The sequence below is a fragment of the Drosophila arizonae genome, chromosome 3, assembly GCF_054131065.1.
Source record: "Drosophila arizonae isolate 15081-1271.41 chromosome 3, UAZ_ARI_1.0, whole genome shotgun sequence".
Taxonomy (NCBI): Eukaryota; Metazoa; Arthropoda; class Insecta; order Diptera; family Drosophilidae; genus Drosophila; species Drosophila arizonae.
This window is the reverse complement of record NC_142923.1, coordinates 6,225,843-6,245,101: the sequence shown is the minus strand read 5'-3', so window position 1 is coordinate 6,245,101 and position 19,259 is coordinate 6,225,843. Positions and strand designations below refer to the sequence as shown.

The 19,259-nt window shown below is 40.5% G+C and overlaps 3 protein-coding genes across 48 annotated transcripts in view; 1 reads left to right on the top strand and 2 right to left on the bottom strand.

Moving 5' to 3' along the window:
* The first annotated feature begins 20 nt into the window (after positions 1 to 20).
* Positions 21 to 3,164, top strand: FIG4 (polyphosphoinositide phosphatase FIG4). Its single transcript, XM_018004757.2, has 4 exons — positions 21 to 176; positions 236 to 1,003; positions 1,058 to 1,907; positions 1,964 to 3,164. Exons 1-4 carry the CDS (start codon positions 96 to 98, stop codon positions 2,833 to 2,835), a joined length of 2,571 nt encoding a protein of 856 aa, XP_017860246.1. The 5' UTR covers positions 21 to 95; the 3' UTR covers positions 2,836 to 3,164.
* ine (solute carrier family 6 member inebriated) lies at positions 3,100 to 15,115 on the bottom strand. The gene is made up of 10 exons (XM_018002395.2): positions 14,845 to 15,115; positions 10,949 to 11,885; positions 10,590 to 10,878; positions 7,929 to 8,107; positions 7,002 to 7,136; positions 4,959 to 5,088; positions 4,802 to 4,894; positions 3,784 to 4,735; positions 3,554 to 3,730; positions 3,100 to 3,495 (listed from the first exon to the last, which is right to left on the bottom strand). Exons 2-10 carry the CDS (start codon positions 11,622 to 11,624, stop codon positions 3,223 to 3,225), a joined length of 2,904 nt encoding a protein of 967 aa, XP_017857884.1. The 5' UTR covers positions 11,625 to 11,885; positions 14,845 to 15,115; the 3' UTR covers positions 3,100 to 3,222.
* A 1,287-nt stretch (positions 15,116 to 16,402) lies between these two features.
* dpy (fibrillin-like protein dumpy) overlaps positions 16,403 to 19,259 on the bottom strand; it is a 137,230-nt gene continuing 134,373 nt past the window's right edge. For all 46 annotated transcript variants that reach the window (XM_089465924.1, XM_089465927.1, XM_089465931.1 and 43 more), the window contains 2 exons: positions 18,814 to 19,239; positions 16,403 to 18,731 (listed from right to left, as the gene is read on the bottom strand). In XM_089465924.1, the coding sequence (XP_089322050.1) occupies positions 18,490 to 18,731; positions 18,814 to 19,239 (668 nt within the window). In that variant the 3' untranslated portion in view covers positions 16,403 to 18,489. The remainder of the gene's footprint in view (positions 18,732 to 18,813; positions 19,240 to 19,259) is intronic.

Genomic DNA, 19,259 nt, shown 5'->3' with positions numbered 1-19,259 from the left:
TTTATTCAACGGCAATTTGTATACCGCCCACTTCGATACATCGATAGGTCGATAGCTTTTTACTTTGTTATTAGCATCGACGATTTTGTGCAGAAATGAATAATGACAATCCAAATATTATATTTAATCCACTTATAAGTTCCATACAAAAAGTGGTACTCTATGAAACCCGCTCGGTAAGGTTTTTGCTATCAATAGATTGTATCAAGTAAGTTGGATTCATCTTTATTTTCAGCGCTTGTATTTGGTGGGCAGCAACAACCGCGAAACGCGATTTCGCTTGCTCACCATCGATCGGTTGGCGCTTAACCGCTTGAGCATCGAGGAAAATGCAAACGAGTTCAACAACTTGGAGATACGCAGATTTGTGTCTTCGTTAACAGGCTCGCCTAAAGTAACCTCTGCCTATGGAGTATTGGGCTTTGTTAGATTCCTCGAGGGCTACTACTTGATACTGGTGACCAAGCGAAAATGTTGTGCCCATATTGGCATGCATTTGGTGTACACCATCAAGGACACGGTGATGGTTCGCGTAAACGAGGTGACCTCACAGCGGCCTCCACATCCGCATGAGGAGCGCTACAAACGCATATTTCAGAATATTGATCTACGCAGCAACTTTTACTTCTCCTACTCGTACGACCTGACTCGAACGTTGCAATATAACGAATCAGCTCCACGCTATGTTGGTACAAAGCTGAATTTAGAGCGGGATGAGCCGCTGCCCGATTGGAATACGCTGACGAACAATGTGGCTCAAGCCCACGAACGGGTTGACTATGCCTTTCGCAGCGTTTCTCGGAAGCGTTTCGTGTGGAACGCCTACCTGCTGCAGCCGATGGAGGGCATTATGCATAAGGATTGGCTCTTGGAGGTCACACACGGTTACGTTAGCCAATCCTGCATTAGCATCTTTGGCAGGCATGTGAATGTTTGTCTCATAGCACGACGCAGCAGCCGCTTTGCTGGCACACGATTTCTGAAGCGCGGTGCCAACTTTAAGGTATGTAAACAAAGTGAAAAATATGTAGGGAATTAACATAAGATATACTTGCAGGGCGATGTTGCTAATGAAGTTGAAACGGAGCAGATTGTCAGTGACCGGCAACGCCTGTGCGCTTTCACTCAAATGCGCGGATCAGTACCATCCCATTGGTCGCAGGACATCAGCAAAATGGTGCCAAAGCCGCCCATACAGCTGGACATCTGTGATCCCTATGCCCAAACGCCGTCTCGACATTTTGAGCGCCTGCTCTTCCACTACGGCTCTCCGCTTATCATGCTGAATTTGGTTAAGAAGCGTGAGCGGCGCAAGCATGAGTCCATAATTTCCAAGGAGCTGCAGAACAGCATTAAATATCTCAATCAATTCCTGCCGCCTCAACATCGCATGAAGCACATACATTTTGATATGGCACGGCAGAGCCGTCTCAGCGGCGGCAACGTCATGGAACAGTTGGCGGTGCATGCGGCAAATATTATCCAGATGACGGGCATGTTCTATAAGGCGCATCGGGGCAGCGAGCTCAGCTTCCAGACGGGCATCGTTCGGACCAATTGTGTTGATTGCCTGGATCGCACCAACTCGGCCCAGTTTGCCATTGGAAAGTGCGCCCTAGGCAATCAATTAGAGCGATTGGGGTTTCTGAAGTCAGCCAAACTGGAGTTTGACTCGGATTGCGTAACCATGCTGGAGCATCTGTATGAGGAGCACGGTGATACCTTGGCTCTGCAGTATGGTGGCTCACAGCTAGTGCATCGTATTAAGACCTATCGCAAGACGGCCGCTTGGGCGTCGCAGGGCAACGATGTAATGCAGACTCTGAGTCGTTATTACAGCAATACATTCAGCGACACGGAGAAGCAGCAGAGCATTAACTTGTTTCTGGGTCTCTACAAGCCAAAATGTAAGATAAATCTTGTTCGAGTTCTATATTTTCACTAATATATTCTATATTTGCAGTAAATCAGCCTATATGGGAGCTGCAAACGGATTACGATATGCACAATGCCTTTGTGCCGAGTACATCGAGTGCATCAATCACGGATTGGGTGCGGCACAAGGTGCGCGAGTGCTTGCCCTTCCCCTGCGCAGACAAAAACAAGCTGGTCAAGGAGTTGTTTCGAGTGCACAGTAATGGATTAGAGATGATTGATGCCTACTCCAATTACCATCAGTCCTTCAAGTGGACAGATCTGAGCGAGCACATCGAATTCGAGATCAGCCAACTTGCAGCGCGATACATGCCCACATACCGCACCAACTACAGTCCGTTCCAGCGTCAGATACAGCCGTCGCGTAAGGCCCGACAGAATCCATCGATGACTGGTCAAAGTTCGACTGGTTCCATGAATAGTAACTCCTCCAGCTCTAATGAGGGCGAGGACAGTTCTAGTGACGAGGATCTCAGTGCCAGCTTTGCCGAAAAGGAGTCCAAGCAAACGGAAACAGCTGAGCCGGTCCCATTCACACTAGCCTCAATGCTGCCTTCCATGCAACAGGTGTATGGCTGCACCATCAGTCCGCCACCCAAGCAGAGCATGGCTATCTACAAAAACTACGTGCAAATGGGAAAACTGTCTAGCGGTGGCGCTCAGCCAACCCAAACGGCAGTTGCTCAACGGGAACAGGAACATGCCAAGATGATGCGAGGCATCACACTGCGTTCGCTAAGTGACTACGGCACCGATTCCTATCTGAGTGTGCAACCGCCAACTGTGCCCGCCAAGAGTCTACTCATTTATGCCGAGTACTGCAAGACGCCGCGGAACTTCAATGCGGTGCCCAAGCTTGAAGAGTCAGATTTGTTGTATCGTTATGTGCAGCAGCTTTAAGAGTGGTTCAGCATTGAGCAAGTATTTCATATATTATAGCAATTCTCATGGAACTATTAAACTGGTTACTTTGCCATGATGTGGTAAGTATGTGCAACATAATCATGTAATTGATTGTTAGATATTAAGCGTAGTAAGCTATAGTCTCAAAGATTTGATATATTAAATATTTCTAATCATTTTCAAATGCAAAACAATTAATTATTGTAATGCATTCTTTAATCTGTGGAAACAACTGATCACAAATTGTTGTTATTAAAAATATTATTTTAATTAAATATTATTGTATTTATTGCTTGCAAATTAAAACAAATTATGTATTAAAAATACTCAGAGAAATTGTTAACAATTGAACAGGAAACAGGACCTTTTCGCCAAGCCCAAGGTCTACTTCACACTGTGCTCATCTGTCGCCGGCTGCGTCGCTTGCTCCTCATTGGACTGGTACGTGTACTCAGTGTGAACGCCGTGTGGTTCTGCATTGGATGCATGCATGGCATTGTAGGCTGTCTTCTGGCTCGGCTTTATAGTTGGCTTGTAAACGTTGCCCAGCTCCTGCGCCAGCATGTACTGTTCTTGCTCCGGATAGTCGTGTTCGCAGTGGTGTTCACCACAGATCTTGCACTCGTAAATATTGGGACGCAGTGTAATTTTAATGCGCTGTGAATATGGAAAATATAATTAAATTAAATGATATAAATCAATGTCAACTTCTCACCTCCCAGAAGCTGTCGCCGCTACTGCGCATAAAGTTGATGATAGCATAGCCTGGTATGCAGACCAAGGATAGGGAGGCAAACATCCAGCCAATGCCGTAGGCCCAGTCTGGATAGGTGTAGCGTCCATTGTGATACGTCGGCTCCTTGTAGTTGATCAAGCTCAGTATCCAAATGGCCTGGAATACACCGAATCAGAATAGTTTCTTTGCAAATCCCATTTGGCACTCACAAATAGCAAACAGGGTCCCAGCACCAGCCAACAGGACTTTAAATAGAACGACGGCGCCTTTCCCGTCATCTGTTTAACATTCTTCGAGAGTCGCCCGGTGCCGTAGAACCAGGCTATGGCAATCATCTGGCAGAAGGCCAGAAACATAATCGTCACGGAGGCAGCATAGTGATCCATTAGCTGGAAGTAGTAGATGCCGCCCTGTATGATGTTCGGCAATCCGAAGAGGCACGCGATGACGCAGACAAAGAGCACCACAATCTCGTGGTAGCCCAGATGCCGTTTAATCCAGCGCGGGAAGCCATCCTGTATGGATGTGACCACCACTTCGACTATGGCAAACTGTGAATTGAGGCCCAGACACAGCAGCATGAAGAAGAACATAACTGCCCACAGCTGGGCATATGGCATCTTGGCCATTGCCTGTGGATAGACCACGAATATCATGCCCGGTCCATCGCCAATCACATCGCGCACATTCGTGTTCTGTTCCAGCGCGAGGTTGCCCAGCGTGGAGAAGGCAAATATGCCCACCAATAAGCTGGTCCCCATATTGACCAGGCTCACCGAAATCGTGTCTCGCAGTATGTTGTTGTTGTACTTGTTGTAGCTGGCGAACGAGATCATCGATCCGAACGTAATGCCCAGCGAGTTAAAGTTCTGTGAGGCAGCATTGATCCACACGTTCGCATTCTTCAGCTCCGACCAGTTGGGCCGGAAGAAGAAGCGCAGGCCCTCGGCCGCGCCCTCGAGCGTGATCGCCCGGAACATGAGAATAATGATGAGCACGAAGGGAAACGTGGCCGTGAAATAGCGCACCTTGGCCGACGATTTGATTGACTTCCACGTGGCAAAGTAGACCATCAGCCAGGCACACACGAGGCAGGCGAACAGCTCCCAGCGCATCATGCCCGGATACTCCAGCCCGGCGCTAATCTGCAGCACTTTATTTCTGCAAAAATATATGCGAAATATTATTAATATTAAAGTTCTCTTCAGCTCTTCTCTTGTTGCATACTCAAAGAACTCCTCGGAGGGCGTGCGAGAAGTGTCCGGCGCAGTGGTGTTCAGCTCCTTGCGCTGTGGCACCCAACAGTCGGGTGTGTTCCATCTTGAATAAAAGGATTATTATGTTTATTCAGCATACGATTTCGGACAGTGCCACGCCCACTCACCTGTTGTTGCAATCAACCCACGGCATTTCCGTTTTGAACGATGTGAAAAAGTAATAAATTGAATAACCTATTATGACGCTATAGTAGGTGGACATGAGAAACGAGACAACTACGCTGGCCAGACCGGCACCTGCAAAGAATCAGTTTTATGTCTTAATTATATGTTTAAATATATAAACCTATTGGGTTGAGATTGTGCTCGAGCTACCTAGGTGAGCGGTTAGTTGTTCAACTTCTTGAATGGGAATATAGACTATGGAATCCAATATGATATATGATTAATAGCAGTCTTGCATTTGTTTTTCTGCATATTCATTTCCCTGCAAGCTCAGGATTTCAGATTGCAGCACGCTCGGAGAGTTACATTTTGGATTCAAGCTGTAATTTAGACCAGTTCACTTGAATCACTTGTCTAGACTTGGACTCATCTGCATAATTGTAATTGGCCGCGTGCCGCTGCAGCCAATTAAAGCCATTTGTTGGCTTAGAAATGTCTATTAATATTTATTAGTTCGCATCTGGTTGCAGGTTTGACGTTTGACAGTGGGCGTGAGCGTGGGCGTGGGCGAGCGCCTGGGCCTGTGTGGGCGTGCCAAGGCTATTCTATTGGCAAAATATTGTAAACAAGAGCTTTGCAAATATGTCAAAATAATGTTGTTTGTTGAGATTTATGAGTGTGGCCTTTGACTGCTTTTGGTTTGGTGAGTGACTACGATACGGTACGGTGTGGTGCGGGTGGTGCGGTATCTCACAAACGCTCGCAAGACGCGTACGTATATCGCTCAAAACATTTCCGTTTCAGGTTCAAGTTACACTTCGCCTTTTCGCGCCAGCCCCATAAAAATGATACTAAATAATTAGCAAGTGTCTCGGCTCATTCGAATGTGAATTTCAGTTGTTACAGTAGATGGAGAAGGCAAGTGCTTCAGTTTCACTGCCAGCCGAGCAAAGCTAGGCAGAACGATTATGGTATACCCTGCATGTTTAGATAAGGTGTGCGGAAGCGTGGCAGAGCGGTCGATTGGACTATGGCTTGGCATTTTGTAGGGGATGTATAGAGAGCCTATACTGAACTAATATCTACATACGAATTACTAACAATAAAACTAAGTACTCGCATACAGAGTGTACGTTCGCTTAAATAAATAACAACTTATGACTATAAATTTATTAAAATGTGCCTCTTTAGATGAATTTGTCAAGCTGTAAACAATATATTCTACACTCTTCACACATATGCAAAAAAAAACATATATTTTGTAAAAAAATCTCTGCAGTTCCATTAGCAAAAGTGGTATGCTCATATACCTCTTTACAGGGTATCTTTGCACATGTTTTTCGGCATCCGTTTTCGGCGGCTTTGTAAATTGTCAACTCAACACGCCGTGGGCCAACTATTTGTTCAGCTCTAACTGGGTCTATTCTGACATTGGCAGTGAACTTTACCAGGCGGCGCCCATATTTGCTTTGTCATGGGCACGTAGGCAAATCTCAATTGGAGTTTTGTTTTCGCTCCATTGTACTATATTATATTCATATTTTAGTGAATGCCTTTTTTGTTTGCTAATTAACTAGGCGGAAAGAACATTTCTAAATTTAGTTACTCGAAGCGCGACAGCGTGACGCACTCGCACTGACCTATAAAGCGTGTAAATATCTCAACGAAATGACGCAATGAGGCTCAATTTTATGATATATGACTGGGAGCGAGCTGTTCACAAAATCTTAAACGGATTTGAAAATTCTTAAGTGGCTCAGGAGAGCAAGTGAGGGAGAGAGAGAGCGCGTGAGGGATTGCCAAATATTACTCATACGCCGCATGTTGCATCGATATAGATATATTTACAGTTCCAGCTATTTTGTCTGACAAACTTATATAGAATATATACTTATCTAATCGATGAATCAAACAAGTTCCATACGATAAGCACAATCAACGTTAGTGTCATTATCTTTACACATTTAATATATATACTATAGCTAAATTTCAAAGATATCTTGAAAGCAGCGATAATTTGGGAGACAAGAGATTATGAGACTTACCCTTAAATAGGGGACAGAGCTGACCCAGCGCACCGATGGGACCTCGGCCCGTGTATTGGCCCACAGATAGCTCCATAAACAGCAGCGGTATGCTGCATATGAAGAGTATTATGCAATAAGGTACTAGAAACACACCTGAAATTACAAAGAGCATATTACAAGGCATAGAGAAACGAGAACAGCTAAGTAAGCAAATTAAATTAATTATAAATATTTGAGATCAACAATTGCAAATTGTACAAAATAAATAGTATACATATATATGTATATATGAATGTATATAATGTGTCTCATTTTATCCAGTTGTCAGATGTCGCTTGCCTCATTATACATTACTCTCTGTGTGTGTGTGAGTGTGTGTATAATGCGGCTGAGAAATGTAAATGGGGCCTCTGGCTTCTGAGAGTGAGAGCGTGTAAATGAAGATGGACGTAGCCCCCGCCAAGTGGCTTGCGGGCTTTGGTGGTGCAAGGGGCAGGCATGGAGGGAGGCGGTGCTCCACAGAGACGTACAGATGACAGTGACCGCTTTATTTTGTCGTCGGACTTTCATAATTTTGCGCTGAGCTTAAACAAATTTTAATTTATCACTTTGTTGCGTTTACAGCGGAAATGTCGCATAAAGCGCAAAATTCTAAAAAAAAAAAAAAAAAAAAAAATACAGCCGAATACCTCCGAAGATGTCACATAGAATCAAAGTTTATGCCGAAACTTTTCGTATGTTCTTCTTATTCTTCTTTGAGGTTCTATTTTACTGGGACTTTTAATATTGAATTCTAAATGTTGACAAATGTATTATTTTATGTCAATAAATGCAACTACAGTATACACAAAAAAAAAAAAAAAAAAAAAAAAAAAAACAATTCTATAAACGAACTACATATATGAAAAGCTCCTCTTTCAAATATTTCATATGATTTTCACTTACCGCCTCCACTTTTGTAGCACATGTACGGAAATCGCCAGACATTGCCCAGACCCACCGAGTAGCCAATGCAGGCCAGGACGAACTGCATCTTGTTGGCCCAGTGCTGTTGGCGCGGCTTCAAGATGGCCGCCTCGTCCGACATATCCATGAAGCTGTCATCGTCATCGATGCCGAGCGGCCTGTAAATGCAGGGAATATGCTCGATTATTGTTTAACAGACAGGCATATAGGCATATGGGCATATATTGGGCGCATCTATCTATCTATATATGATTTTTCGCTTTTCCTAGTCATTTGCATGCTGGCCAGCCAGGCGCATCTAATTGTTGTCAACACTCGCCCTCTGTAATGCGGCACCCGGAGCCCAGACTATTGCACTGATTACATGACCATCGCCGCGACACCAACCACACGACCCCACAGCTAGTATTTCTGGTGTGTCAAATGGTTTAATTGTAGTAATCACATGCCAAATGCAACAATAGTCTCTCTACGAGGTGCCAAATGCCGGTGCATTGTTGTTGCATGATCCCAGATTAGGGGGTGTGTTTGTTCACACATATATTGGGGGACATCACTAGTGCTGAGGCGTAAGGTTTTTGTGCAAATTGAAAAATTGAAAACAATTTGTGATCTTCAAATATTGAATGAAACTTTTCATTTCATATACATATAATAAATAATAATACCACAGTAATAAATCTTGGATATACTTATACGTATGTCATACTTGACCTTTTTCAATGGCTTATCATAATATATATTATAATAATACCACAGTAATAAATCTTGGATACTTATACGTATGTCATAATTGACCTTTTTCAATGGCTTATCATGCATGTTACTATCGACTCACTTACTAAAATGGAATTTCAATGTCAATCATTGCCAAGTTCTACAAATTCGTCAAATTGGTTTTCTTTAAGACAAAAAGATAAAGTTGGCCTCAACCTCAAAGTCTAGCCAATTCCATATCTTCAACTTGAATCAGTGAATCGGGTTTTTGACATTCTGTCCAGACAGTACCCGGTATTTCGTTTGTATCTTAACTTGTCACATTTGTGCCAAAACCCAATCAATCCACTCAATTTCAAATGGACATCAGCTCCATATTTTATGTCAATTTTATTTATAACAGATTCAGTCTCGAACTGATTCCATAAATAAATACAAGTATCGAACGTTATCAAGAAAAAAGTGCAAGAAAATAAAATCGGTCTTTGACACGTGCCGCCTGCAATACATTATGCACACAGAGATCATAAATAAATTGTATAAATGATGTAGTCTCGGGTCGAGCTTGAGCAGGCCACTTATCCATTAAATAAACGTTAATATTCAATCAGCGGCATTTCGCTAATGAGCAAAGCAAACACAATTCAATCATAATGGGCCATATAAATGCGAATTGAAAGCCATTAAGCACTTGGTAAAAAATCAAATGGCACCATTCACGTCACGTATATTACATAAGAGGTAGGCGCAGATGAGGGGCTTACACTTTGGCCACGCGATTGTAGCGGAAAAAGGACTGCTCCGAGTGCTTGGATGACTGCGCATCCAGATCGTTGCGATGGGGCATCTCGCTGAAGTAGATTGAATCTCTCAGGATATATGGGAGATAATAATTTACACTAGATAAACGTTATCCATGTAGATTGAAATTCTTTCTTTTTTCAACACTTCGCGCAGGATTCGATGCGATGAGGAAGCTGTGGAACAACTGCACCGATCGTGGGTTGCCAACTAACTGAATGGCGCCTCTCGCTGCCAGCTTGGGGCTAATCTTGCGAATCGAACTATTTGTGCTCGGATCTACTTGTAAATTGATCGAGTCAACAGTTGTACTTTGCTACTTATGTGGATCTATTGATCGCGTTAAGGAACATTTACTTTAAAAATAGCTGCGATCGCTCCCAGCGATGTTCACGTTTCGTGTCAAAGGCATCATGTGCTCCCCATACAGAGATGGTGTTAAAATTTCATTATTTACTAACATTTGTTTGTGTGTGTGCGAACATTTACTTTTTATGCTTCGGTGTGAAATGGTGCCAAAATTTGCAATGAATTTTAAGTGTTTTATGCGGCCGTCAATTGGCTTGACAAGGGGCGCGTTTTTGAATCGCTAATGTATGCTGTCTATATGATTATATAGTATGTGAAAAAAGATCAAATCTGACTTAAATGATCACTTAAATAAAGAGAATGGAGCAATTGTTGGTTAGGTATATTGAAATGCTAGCATAAATCCGTCTTGATGATGGGGCAGCTAGAGTAAAGGATGGATTCTGCTTAATGTCGTGCAATCTAGTTAAACTTAAATCAAATTGAATTAGTAAGACTATGGAATGCACAGAAATCTGTTAACGACATAATTCGCAGTGCACAGAGATCAGATCAGGTCAACGACATGGAATCTGAGGAATACTCAAATTCTCTTGAAAAATCTTTGTTGATTATCCTATCTGGGGTACATACAACAAATCGATTTAAACTAATTTAACTTGCCAAAGTAGATGACTTAGCTATATAGGGATATATATCCTTCATTTATCAATAAAGAAAATCTCGATAGCTTTTTTAACAAGTCTCTCATCTCACTAAATATCCTAAACTCTAAGTAGCTTCTCCATTCACACTTATCTCGTTTTAACTTACGGCGGCGTCTGTGGATTGACCATATCGAAGAGCTCATTCGCTGTGGTTGGCACACGACGTATAACTAGCTTGCGTCCATCTGTGGAGCCAATGCCAATGGAGGCCAGCGAGCGGACCGATGTGACATCCGAGTAGATCTGATTGCCGGCTAGCTCGTGGAAGTGATAGGAACTGCCGCTGAGCGAGGACTGCGGCTGCATGTAGAGCGGATTGGGTGGCTGCAGTCCGCCTGTTGCGGCCGAGCTGCTGGCGAGATTGCAGCTGCTGTCGCTCAGGCCGGGCAGGTAAGCTATGGGCGTGGCATGCAAGCAAAAGTAACACTACGCATCCTCAATGGGCGTCATCAAGTCTCAACTCACCTGATACTACAGACCTCATGCTGCTGTGATGGCTGCCCAAGCGCGAGCGCACATCGTAGCTGAGCGGCTGAGCTGAGACGGCCAGTCCATCCAGGCCAGCCATTGTGGTGGTGGTGGTGCTGGTTAGTGTTGCGGGCGTATACTGCACCACTGGTATGGGTGGTGCGGCGGTGGGAGCTGCTGCCGTGTCATAGTCATCTATGGTAAAGGTAACCGTAGAAGTGGATGCCGTTGGCTGCTGCTGCTGCAGTTGTATTTGCTGCTGCAGCTGTGCCGGCTGAATCACATCCGAGCTGGGCCGCGACTTCACCGAGGGTTGGCGTAGCGGCTGCTTGTGCATGGCCGCCGACATGGCCACCAGCGATGTCGTGGAGTTGGTCTGCCGGAATGGCAAGTGCGGCGCCCCCGCAGTGGAGCTGACCGGCGTCCCGGGCGTGGCTGGTATAATGATGTACTTGGGTGCTCGCACGGATGGGCCGCGTATGAGTCGCGTCTGCTCGTCACCATCCCCGCAGCTCTCCGCGCCGCTGTCCGACAGCTGGCTGAGCCGTAGCGGCGCCAGCGCTGTGGGCGGGTTGCGCTTGGTTACCAGATTCAGGGCAGTGGGCGAGGAGGCTGTCTTAGCCAAAGTATGGCGATCGCCCTTCGGGGCGCTGCTTGCATCTTGATCTGCCATTTTTGCAAAGTGTTTTTGCTGCTGTTGCTATTTCTCTTGCTGTTGTTGTTGTTGTTGCTTTTGGGATCATAAAATCATGTTTCTCCTATGTTGCTTCCGACTTGCACTTGTTTGTTCGGGCTGCTGTGGCTGATGCTTTCGTGTGTCTATTTATCATTTTAATGCTCATAATTTGTAGCTGGTGCCGCACAGCTTGTTGTTGATAAAGCTCGTTGTTGTTGTTGCTGTTGCGGTTGTCATATTTTTAAATCACATTAAAACCTTGAACAACACAATGCCATTATTATTATGCTTATTCTCGCTGTGTTTGTGTCTGGCTCTGTGCGTGTGCTCTAATGCTTTTAAATCACAATAAAATAAAATAAAGAGAAAACCAAGAGACGCGATTTCTCTTTGTTTAATTCCATTCTTCTATATAATCAACTTGAATGGAACTTTTAGTTTAGAATTAGATTTTATTTTCTTTATACACCACTCTTTAAATATAAAAGTCAGCGAGATAAGCTAAGATATATTCCCTTAGATTCGAAATCTTAATTAATGTCATAGTTGTATATAAGCAACTTCCGCTTTCTCAGCTTTGAGAAAAATAAAGCTTCTAAATTTTAAAATCTATTAAAATGTATATTGATTTTTAATAGATAGATTATTTTAGTTGATCTATGCGCACAACAAATTATTTTTAGAATGAAAACATTTTAAGTCTTTTTAAATTTAAGGGGCTTCCCTTGTCGAAATTCATTAATCTTATTTATTATTTGAATTACTTCAGCATTTAAAATAGTTGCAGCTGTTCATAGAAAATTCCAAAGATAAACGAAACAAAAAAATAAAAAAAATAAAAAAACACATATGCATAAAAATTAGTCGAGAAAGCAATTTAGAAAAATTTTCATAAATTATTTATGAAAAAAAACAAAAATAAAAATTAAAAAAAAAATTTTTTTTTTGTGTATAAAAATTAGGTGTTGACAATAACTTTCTAATTTTATTAAGTGATGAAAATATTTAGTTTTAAGTCTAACATATTAGATTATCATACATTTTGGGTAAGCTTTGAAATAATACATATGTATTCATATATTTTCTAAACTTTATTTGTATTACCTAATTTGCGAAACACCTGCAAAATTTTACACTCATAATTAATCATGCGCATCACCTTTTCCCTTCAGTCCTCTCGGCAATTAGGCAAATATTATTTTCATGATATTTACTTTTGAATATTTATATAAATAAACAAGCACATGTGCAGTGTATCTTGTTCCAGTTTTGTTTTCTTTTATATTTTATCATTGTGACATGGAGATAAACACTCCTATCTGACTGACTGACTGACAGAGTGGCTCTCACACTTCAGATCGCCAACAAGGCTCGCACTTCACTTGCATAACTGTATCTTATCGAGCTGTGATAAAGGTTACCCCCACCCCCTTCACAATGCATTGTTGGCTTTTATTTGTGAATACGAGTGTCTGGGGTTTGCTTTCTGGTCAAGGCCCCACTCCCCTCACTGATAAATTCCAGCCGCACGTCATAATCTATGCGATGATCAATGCGTATGGCGCTTTGCTCCACTGACTCTTTGAGCGGGCGCAAAGGTCATTGAAATGGGTTCAGAATTATTAATTACGCATCTTATAGCGATATATTACTGCTGCTACTACTACTACTATTGCTGCTATCGACTACAGACAACCGACAACTCGTATGCATTGCACATGTCACTTTATGGGGCTTCGTTGTAATAGAACAGCCCCAATGCCCGACCATGTGATATGTAAATTTTATTTATACGCTTTACTATGAGCGCAGCTCAGTAATGCTCTATTCATGAGCTAAGCTCTGAAATTTGTGTTGCTATTTTCAAATATTGTGCCTTAACTTAATTTGTTTTTTATTACGCGATTTATAATTTTTTTTTTTTTAATTTTTTTCAGTTTACTTTTTATTTTATCAATAACCTCAAGCAATTTGAAATAAAAACTTTGGCTAGATAAATTTGTACTATACCTAAGTGTATTAACATGTAACAGGATCTAAAAAAGAATAATTATCCTTAATCTGAGTCAATTTACTCTTTTCCATTCGACAATGCGCAATTCGAGCTCCAAACTGGAAATTTTACAAGTGGGCAAACTTAGCTATAGTTTGTTTATTTAATATAATATTTTATAATAATTTATAGTTTTTTCCCTTTCCATAAATTCGCTTAATTTATTCTCCCACTACAGCTATTTTGGCATGCTTGAAATGTCTTAAAACGTAGAGCTAGCAAATTTGGTGTAAAGCAAAAACAACATCTAAAGTATACTCTCTTAATTTCTCTCTTAATAAGCCATTCCAAATTTGCTAACAAATCTGTTTAAAATAAATCACGAGCTTCAAGGTATCTGTTAGTCGAGCTCGATATTTTAGAGGTCCCATACTAAATTTGATATTCTCTCACGCTAAGACAAGAAATAAATGTAGGAAATGCACTTTTCTGTCTAGAATTCTGTTATCTAATCTCTTATCTGATTCAATTTGAACTTTTATCTTTAAATATTTGGAATATTGCGATAATCATCACCGGCTAAATGTTTGCATTTATATGATGTTCCCGGTATACAAAAATGCAATCCAATATATACATACATATATTAAATAGTTCGATTTAAACACACAACTGTCGTGTTAATGAAACCAGAGTCCATACATAGCAAAACTCAAGGAAAAAATACAAACAAAATTATAGATTTGCCATTAAACAACGTAAAGTGATTTCCTATAAATAAATTTGTTGTGTGTTTTCTAAACTGCTGTTGTGGTTTATAAGCAATAAAGGTAACAATAAAGTAAAATATTTAAATTTGTTTTTTTTTTTTCACTTTTTAGCATTGATTTGGCCCGAGTCATAAGCAAACCATTTCGCAAACAAATCAGCAAAAATAACAAACGCTTATAATGAACACCAATAATGACAATAATATTAAATTAATATTATTCATTTATTTTTTGTTGTATGGTAATTTAGTAAACGCTTCGCAGTGATTTTTTGTGTCACATATGATTCTTATTTCAATTAGATATTATTTGCAATCGACTCCACTCAAATCACATTCATGCTGTATTAATGTGCACTACAATAGGCCCGACCAGCTTTATTTCCATTTTAATCATAATTCATAATCTTAATAACATAATCAGCACTTGGCACGATATTATTATAATCAATTACCCGAAACGCGCAGATAACGCTGCGTATACGCGATGCGTGTGCTCCAATTGGAATTTAAGCAGTTTTAAACAGTTCTTGAAACACGCATTTGTGTGCCAAACGTTTCTCGCATTCACGATTTATGTACGACAGCGGCGCGTCGCCTCGCCACGTCTATCCAATCGTTGAGCTATAATGCCGCCATATACTATGCGACCGCCGAGCTGCCGTTAAAAACGTGCAAACACGCGCGCTGTCAAATGTCAACTGATCCACGTTCGCGAATATCGTTTACACTTGAGCTTGGACGCCAACGACTCACGGCTCACGAGCTCACGGCTCACGCTCAGCCGATCGTCCATTTGTCCGCTTGTCCGCTCGTCTGCTCGTCCGCTTTGCTCTCTCGTTCGCTCACCCCGGCGCCGTGAGCAAGCGTGCGAGCATTTGCGGTTTTCGATTTTGGTTTTTGTCGTACGCTCGTTTATGCTTTCCGGCGCGGCATCAGATAGTAGGCCGCAACAATCACAATAAACACAGGCACTTACGTTGATAGACTGTGATATACCCTGGAGGCAATAGTTTTGGTGTAAAGTAATTCATTGTAGTTTTTAAAATTTAAATTTCTACAGAAAATATCAGTAGGACAATAATGCTATATTATTCCTAGCATTTTTTCTGTCACTCTGCCACTTTTGCTCAATTACTTAAGCTTCTCCATACATAATATACCCTTTCGGCCATGCTCAACAAGGTATAACAAGAACTCAACTGAAATGCAACTAATATAAGGTTTATCCTCCAAATGGTTTCATGATTTTTTTTTTTTTTTTTTTTCATGCGACAATGAAGAAGAAGCTAAAATTTTCAAACAGCCAAAATTGATTCTTGTTTCATTCTAGCTTCCGTTTTTGCGATCAGCTTTAGATAATTGCATTTTTTTTATCACTTAGCGACAGACGCTATGATAAGCTGATTAATAACAATGACGGGGAATTGATTTGCAGCGGCGTATGTCACGGCAAGCAGGAATATGAAAAGGCATTTTTTATTTGATTATCAAATAATATAATAATAATAAATGTATAAATGTTAATCATATCACCAGATTCATGAACAAAACTGGATTTTGTAAGATTCGAATGTAAATAATTATTAACTGAGTGACTATACCCTTGATTTGAATAATGAAAATCATTAGATATTTCCATAGAGAATTTCTAGTTGATTCTTAAGAAGAGTAACGCTATAATTGCATTAATAACTATTAAAAAAGCTCTAGGTGATAACGGCCTATTAGGGAATACGTTGAACTGCGTCGAATCTGAAATTTTAAACATACTCCATAGCTAAAAACTAAAATCAAATTTGATATGCTAGGCTATGAGATCAACGTACGGACAGATGGACAGCTCTAAATCAACACAATTCGTCGGTCTGAACTGTAATTATAATACATATAATGAAACTGAATGTAGAACGATGAATATTTTTGTTGCACTAAATTAAATATAAATTATACATAAGTGTTTATGTATTCATAAAGGATTTTCTCGGTTTAAACTATATTAGAAAAACAATATTTATATACTTTATTTATATTCATTTAATATTTATTAGTTTACAATAAGCGATTACAATTATGTTTTTAAATTTTGTTTTAAATACAATTTATTATAATTACAATTTAACTATTGTCTTCTTTTTACAATTATTTTTTTTTTTTCATTTTTCTTCATTAATATTTGCTGCCAGTGCAAAAAGTTTGTTCAACTTAATTCTAGTTGATATTGTGGAAGTTTTGTTAAACGGCTTTTGTTTTTAAAGAAAAAATAAGAGTTTTTTCATGTTAATTGTGAGCAAAATGTTGTCAGAGTTTTAAATGTCTTGCTTTACTTGTAATTAGAAAATAATTTTATTTCCTTCCTGGCATATTACTATTGCAGAATGTTTAGAAACCTATACACAAAATATGCGCTACTAAAAATATCATAGATTTTTTTGTTTCGTTTGCCTGTGTTGTTGTATTATTTACAATTGGTCTCTTTCTGTCTGTGTGTGTTGGTGTGTATGTGTGTGCGAGTTTTCATAGTATTTCCACTATGAAAAAAAAGTGTTCGGCTTAAAGTAGTGACTATACATTTTGTTTATGTTTAATAATATTAATTCAAAACTTCATTTTGAATAATTAAAATATTGCGGCGACAGCCCGCATGCCCCCAAGCAACAGTGGCGCACTGTGAACCGGCGCGAGAAGCGAAAAATTCGCTGCATAGCTTCAAGCGCGTTAACAGCTGCGCTCTGCGCTTGGCTGGCTGCGGGGGAAGAAAGCTCGCCGATTCGTTGCCTTTTTTTTTAAGTACTTGCTGTACTATTTAGTTAGTTAGTGGAAGTATTTCATTTGCATTTTAAAACAATCACAACAATTTAATATTAATTGACTAAAAAACTACAAAAATAATTGGTTAATCATAGTAGTTGTGGTAGTATGTAGTAAGTAGAGTTATAGTCATAGTCATAGTTCAAATCCTCCATTAGTCGTTGTTTTGCATTTAAAATTAAAACAAACCTTATATACGTTTCTTCTCCTATTCATTAATCTTTTGTGCGCTATGAACGCCTCAGTGGCAGTTTTTCTATTTTTTCATTTCTTTTATTGTTATTATTTTGATTTAGGAGCAGCTTCTAACCTTGAGCATCATTTTATTTGTGATCGATCTCTTTCTCTCTGTGTGTGTGTGTGTGTGTAAGACTTTTGATCTTCTATATAAACTATGTAAGACAATCGTTGAGATATTGTCTTGTGTTTATATTTATGTCTGCTGTGGCTATACGCTGTTCCATTGCAAGTTTACGTACTGCTAAAGAGTATTCTTATGGGTGCATTGTTCGTTTCGTGTGTGTGTGTGTGTTGGAAAGGTAAGGCAGTTTTCAATTTTAAAGGCGAGCTGAAGTCCTAAATAACACTCGAAATAGTAGTATTGTGTGTGTGTGTGCGCGTATATTTGTGTGTGTATCTTGTGCTATAATACAAAGTGTCGTTGCTACTACCCACACCCTAAACATTTATAGGAAATCTTGAGTTATATATATATATATGTATATAACAAAATATCATTATGTAATTATACTCGACTAATGAAGAAGTTGTCGTTAGAGAACGAGAATTCGTTTGTAGCTGCACTTTAAAATCTAAATATTCTCTCTGCATCATTGCATTGTTTCTGTTTCACTTTTGGCAGTTTCGTTTATTGAAAATTCTATGGAGGCCTTTAAAAAATTTCTATTGTCTGGCAACTACGCAAAATTCTCATATTAGTAAGGAAAAATACTAAAATGTTAATACAAAATAATAAAATTATTTTCTTAAATTATTAAATAAATGTTTGCAATGCGCTTTGTGGCATTTCTATCATGTCGTTTTGCTTTTTACAATTTCTTTTAATGTTTCGTTTTGTTAGTTGCGTCAGTGTTTCATAAACGCTGACGACTACATTTTCTGCTCACAACTGTACTTTTGCTTTTTCTTTCTGTCATTTCATTGCATTTGTTGCGCGAAATTTAATTTCGTTTCTAGCTTTTTGCACGAGCATCTCAAATATTTTTGTTACAAACTAAAATTATAGCTAGGTTTGTTGTTGTTCTGTCTGTGTTTAGTTACTTTACAGTTTAGGAGATATAGTCCGGTGTTGGTTCGGGCGCAGCGTCCGGGTTGGCGAACAGCGGATTGGGGAACTCTGGAGGATGTGGCAAGGGTGCCAACGTCTTGGGTCTTCTTCTGTAGGCCATTAGCCAGCAGGAGACGGCCACGGCGACGGCGACAAGCGCCAGCAGTGCCGTGATAACCAAGGCTATGATCAAGCCCACCATGGACACGCAAATATCCTCAACACGCTGAGCCGCAGGTTTGACTGCATTGAAATAAACAGAGAGTATGATGTTGGAAACCATGAATAGGTAGGTGAATAAGTAGGTAGTAGTAGGGGTACTCACTGTTGGCATCATTCAGGCCTGGACCGCTGCGTTTCTCGAATGTCAATATGGCATTGGATGAGATGGTGATCTCCTCGCGCAGCTGACCCTCCACGCCAGTGCTTGTGGCAATTGCCGTTGTATCGCTTGAGTTGTCCGCAATGGAGCGACGCCTGCGTCCAAAGGCATTGTAGCCGCCGCAGTTGACCGGCTGGCATTTGCCGAAGCAAACGCGTATGTTGCACTGGAACCGTATGTTGTCACTGGAGGGGAATTTAAAGGCATTGAAACTGGCCAGCAGACTATTGGTATCCGGATTGTATTCCCAGTTGCCAAAGATGCTTGTGTCCGTGGCACAGCCATTCTCATCGGTTACGAGGTATTCGTTCTGTACATTATCCTCCATTGTCTTGGCTATGCAGGAGCGCGCGAAGCCGCCATAAATAGCTAGATGAGCAGAGCACAAA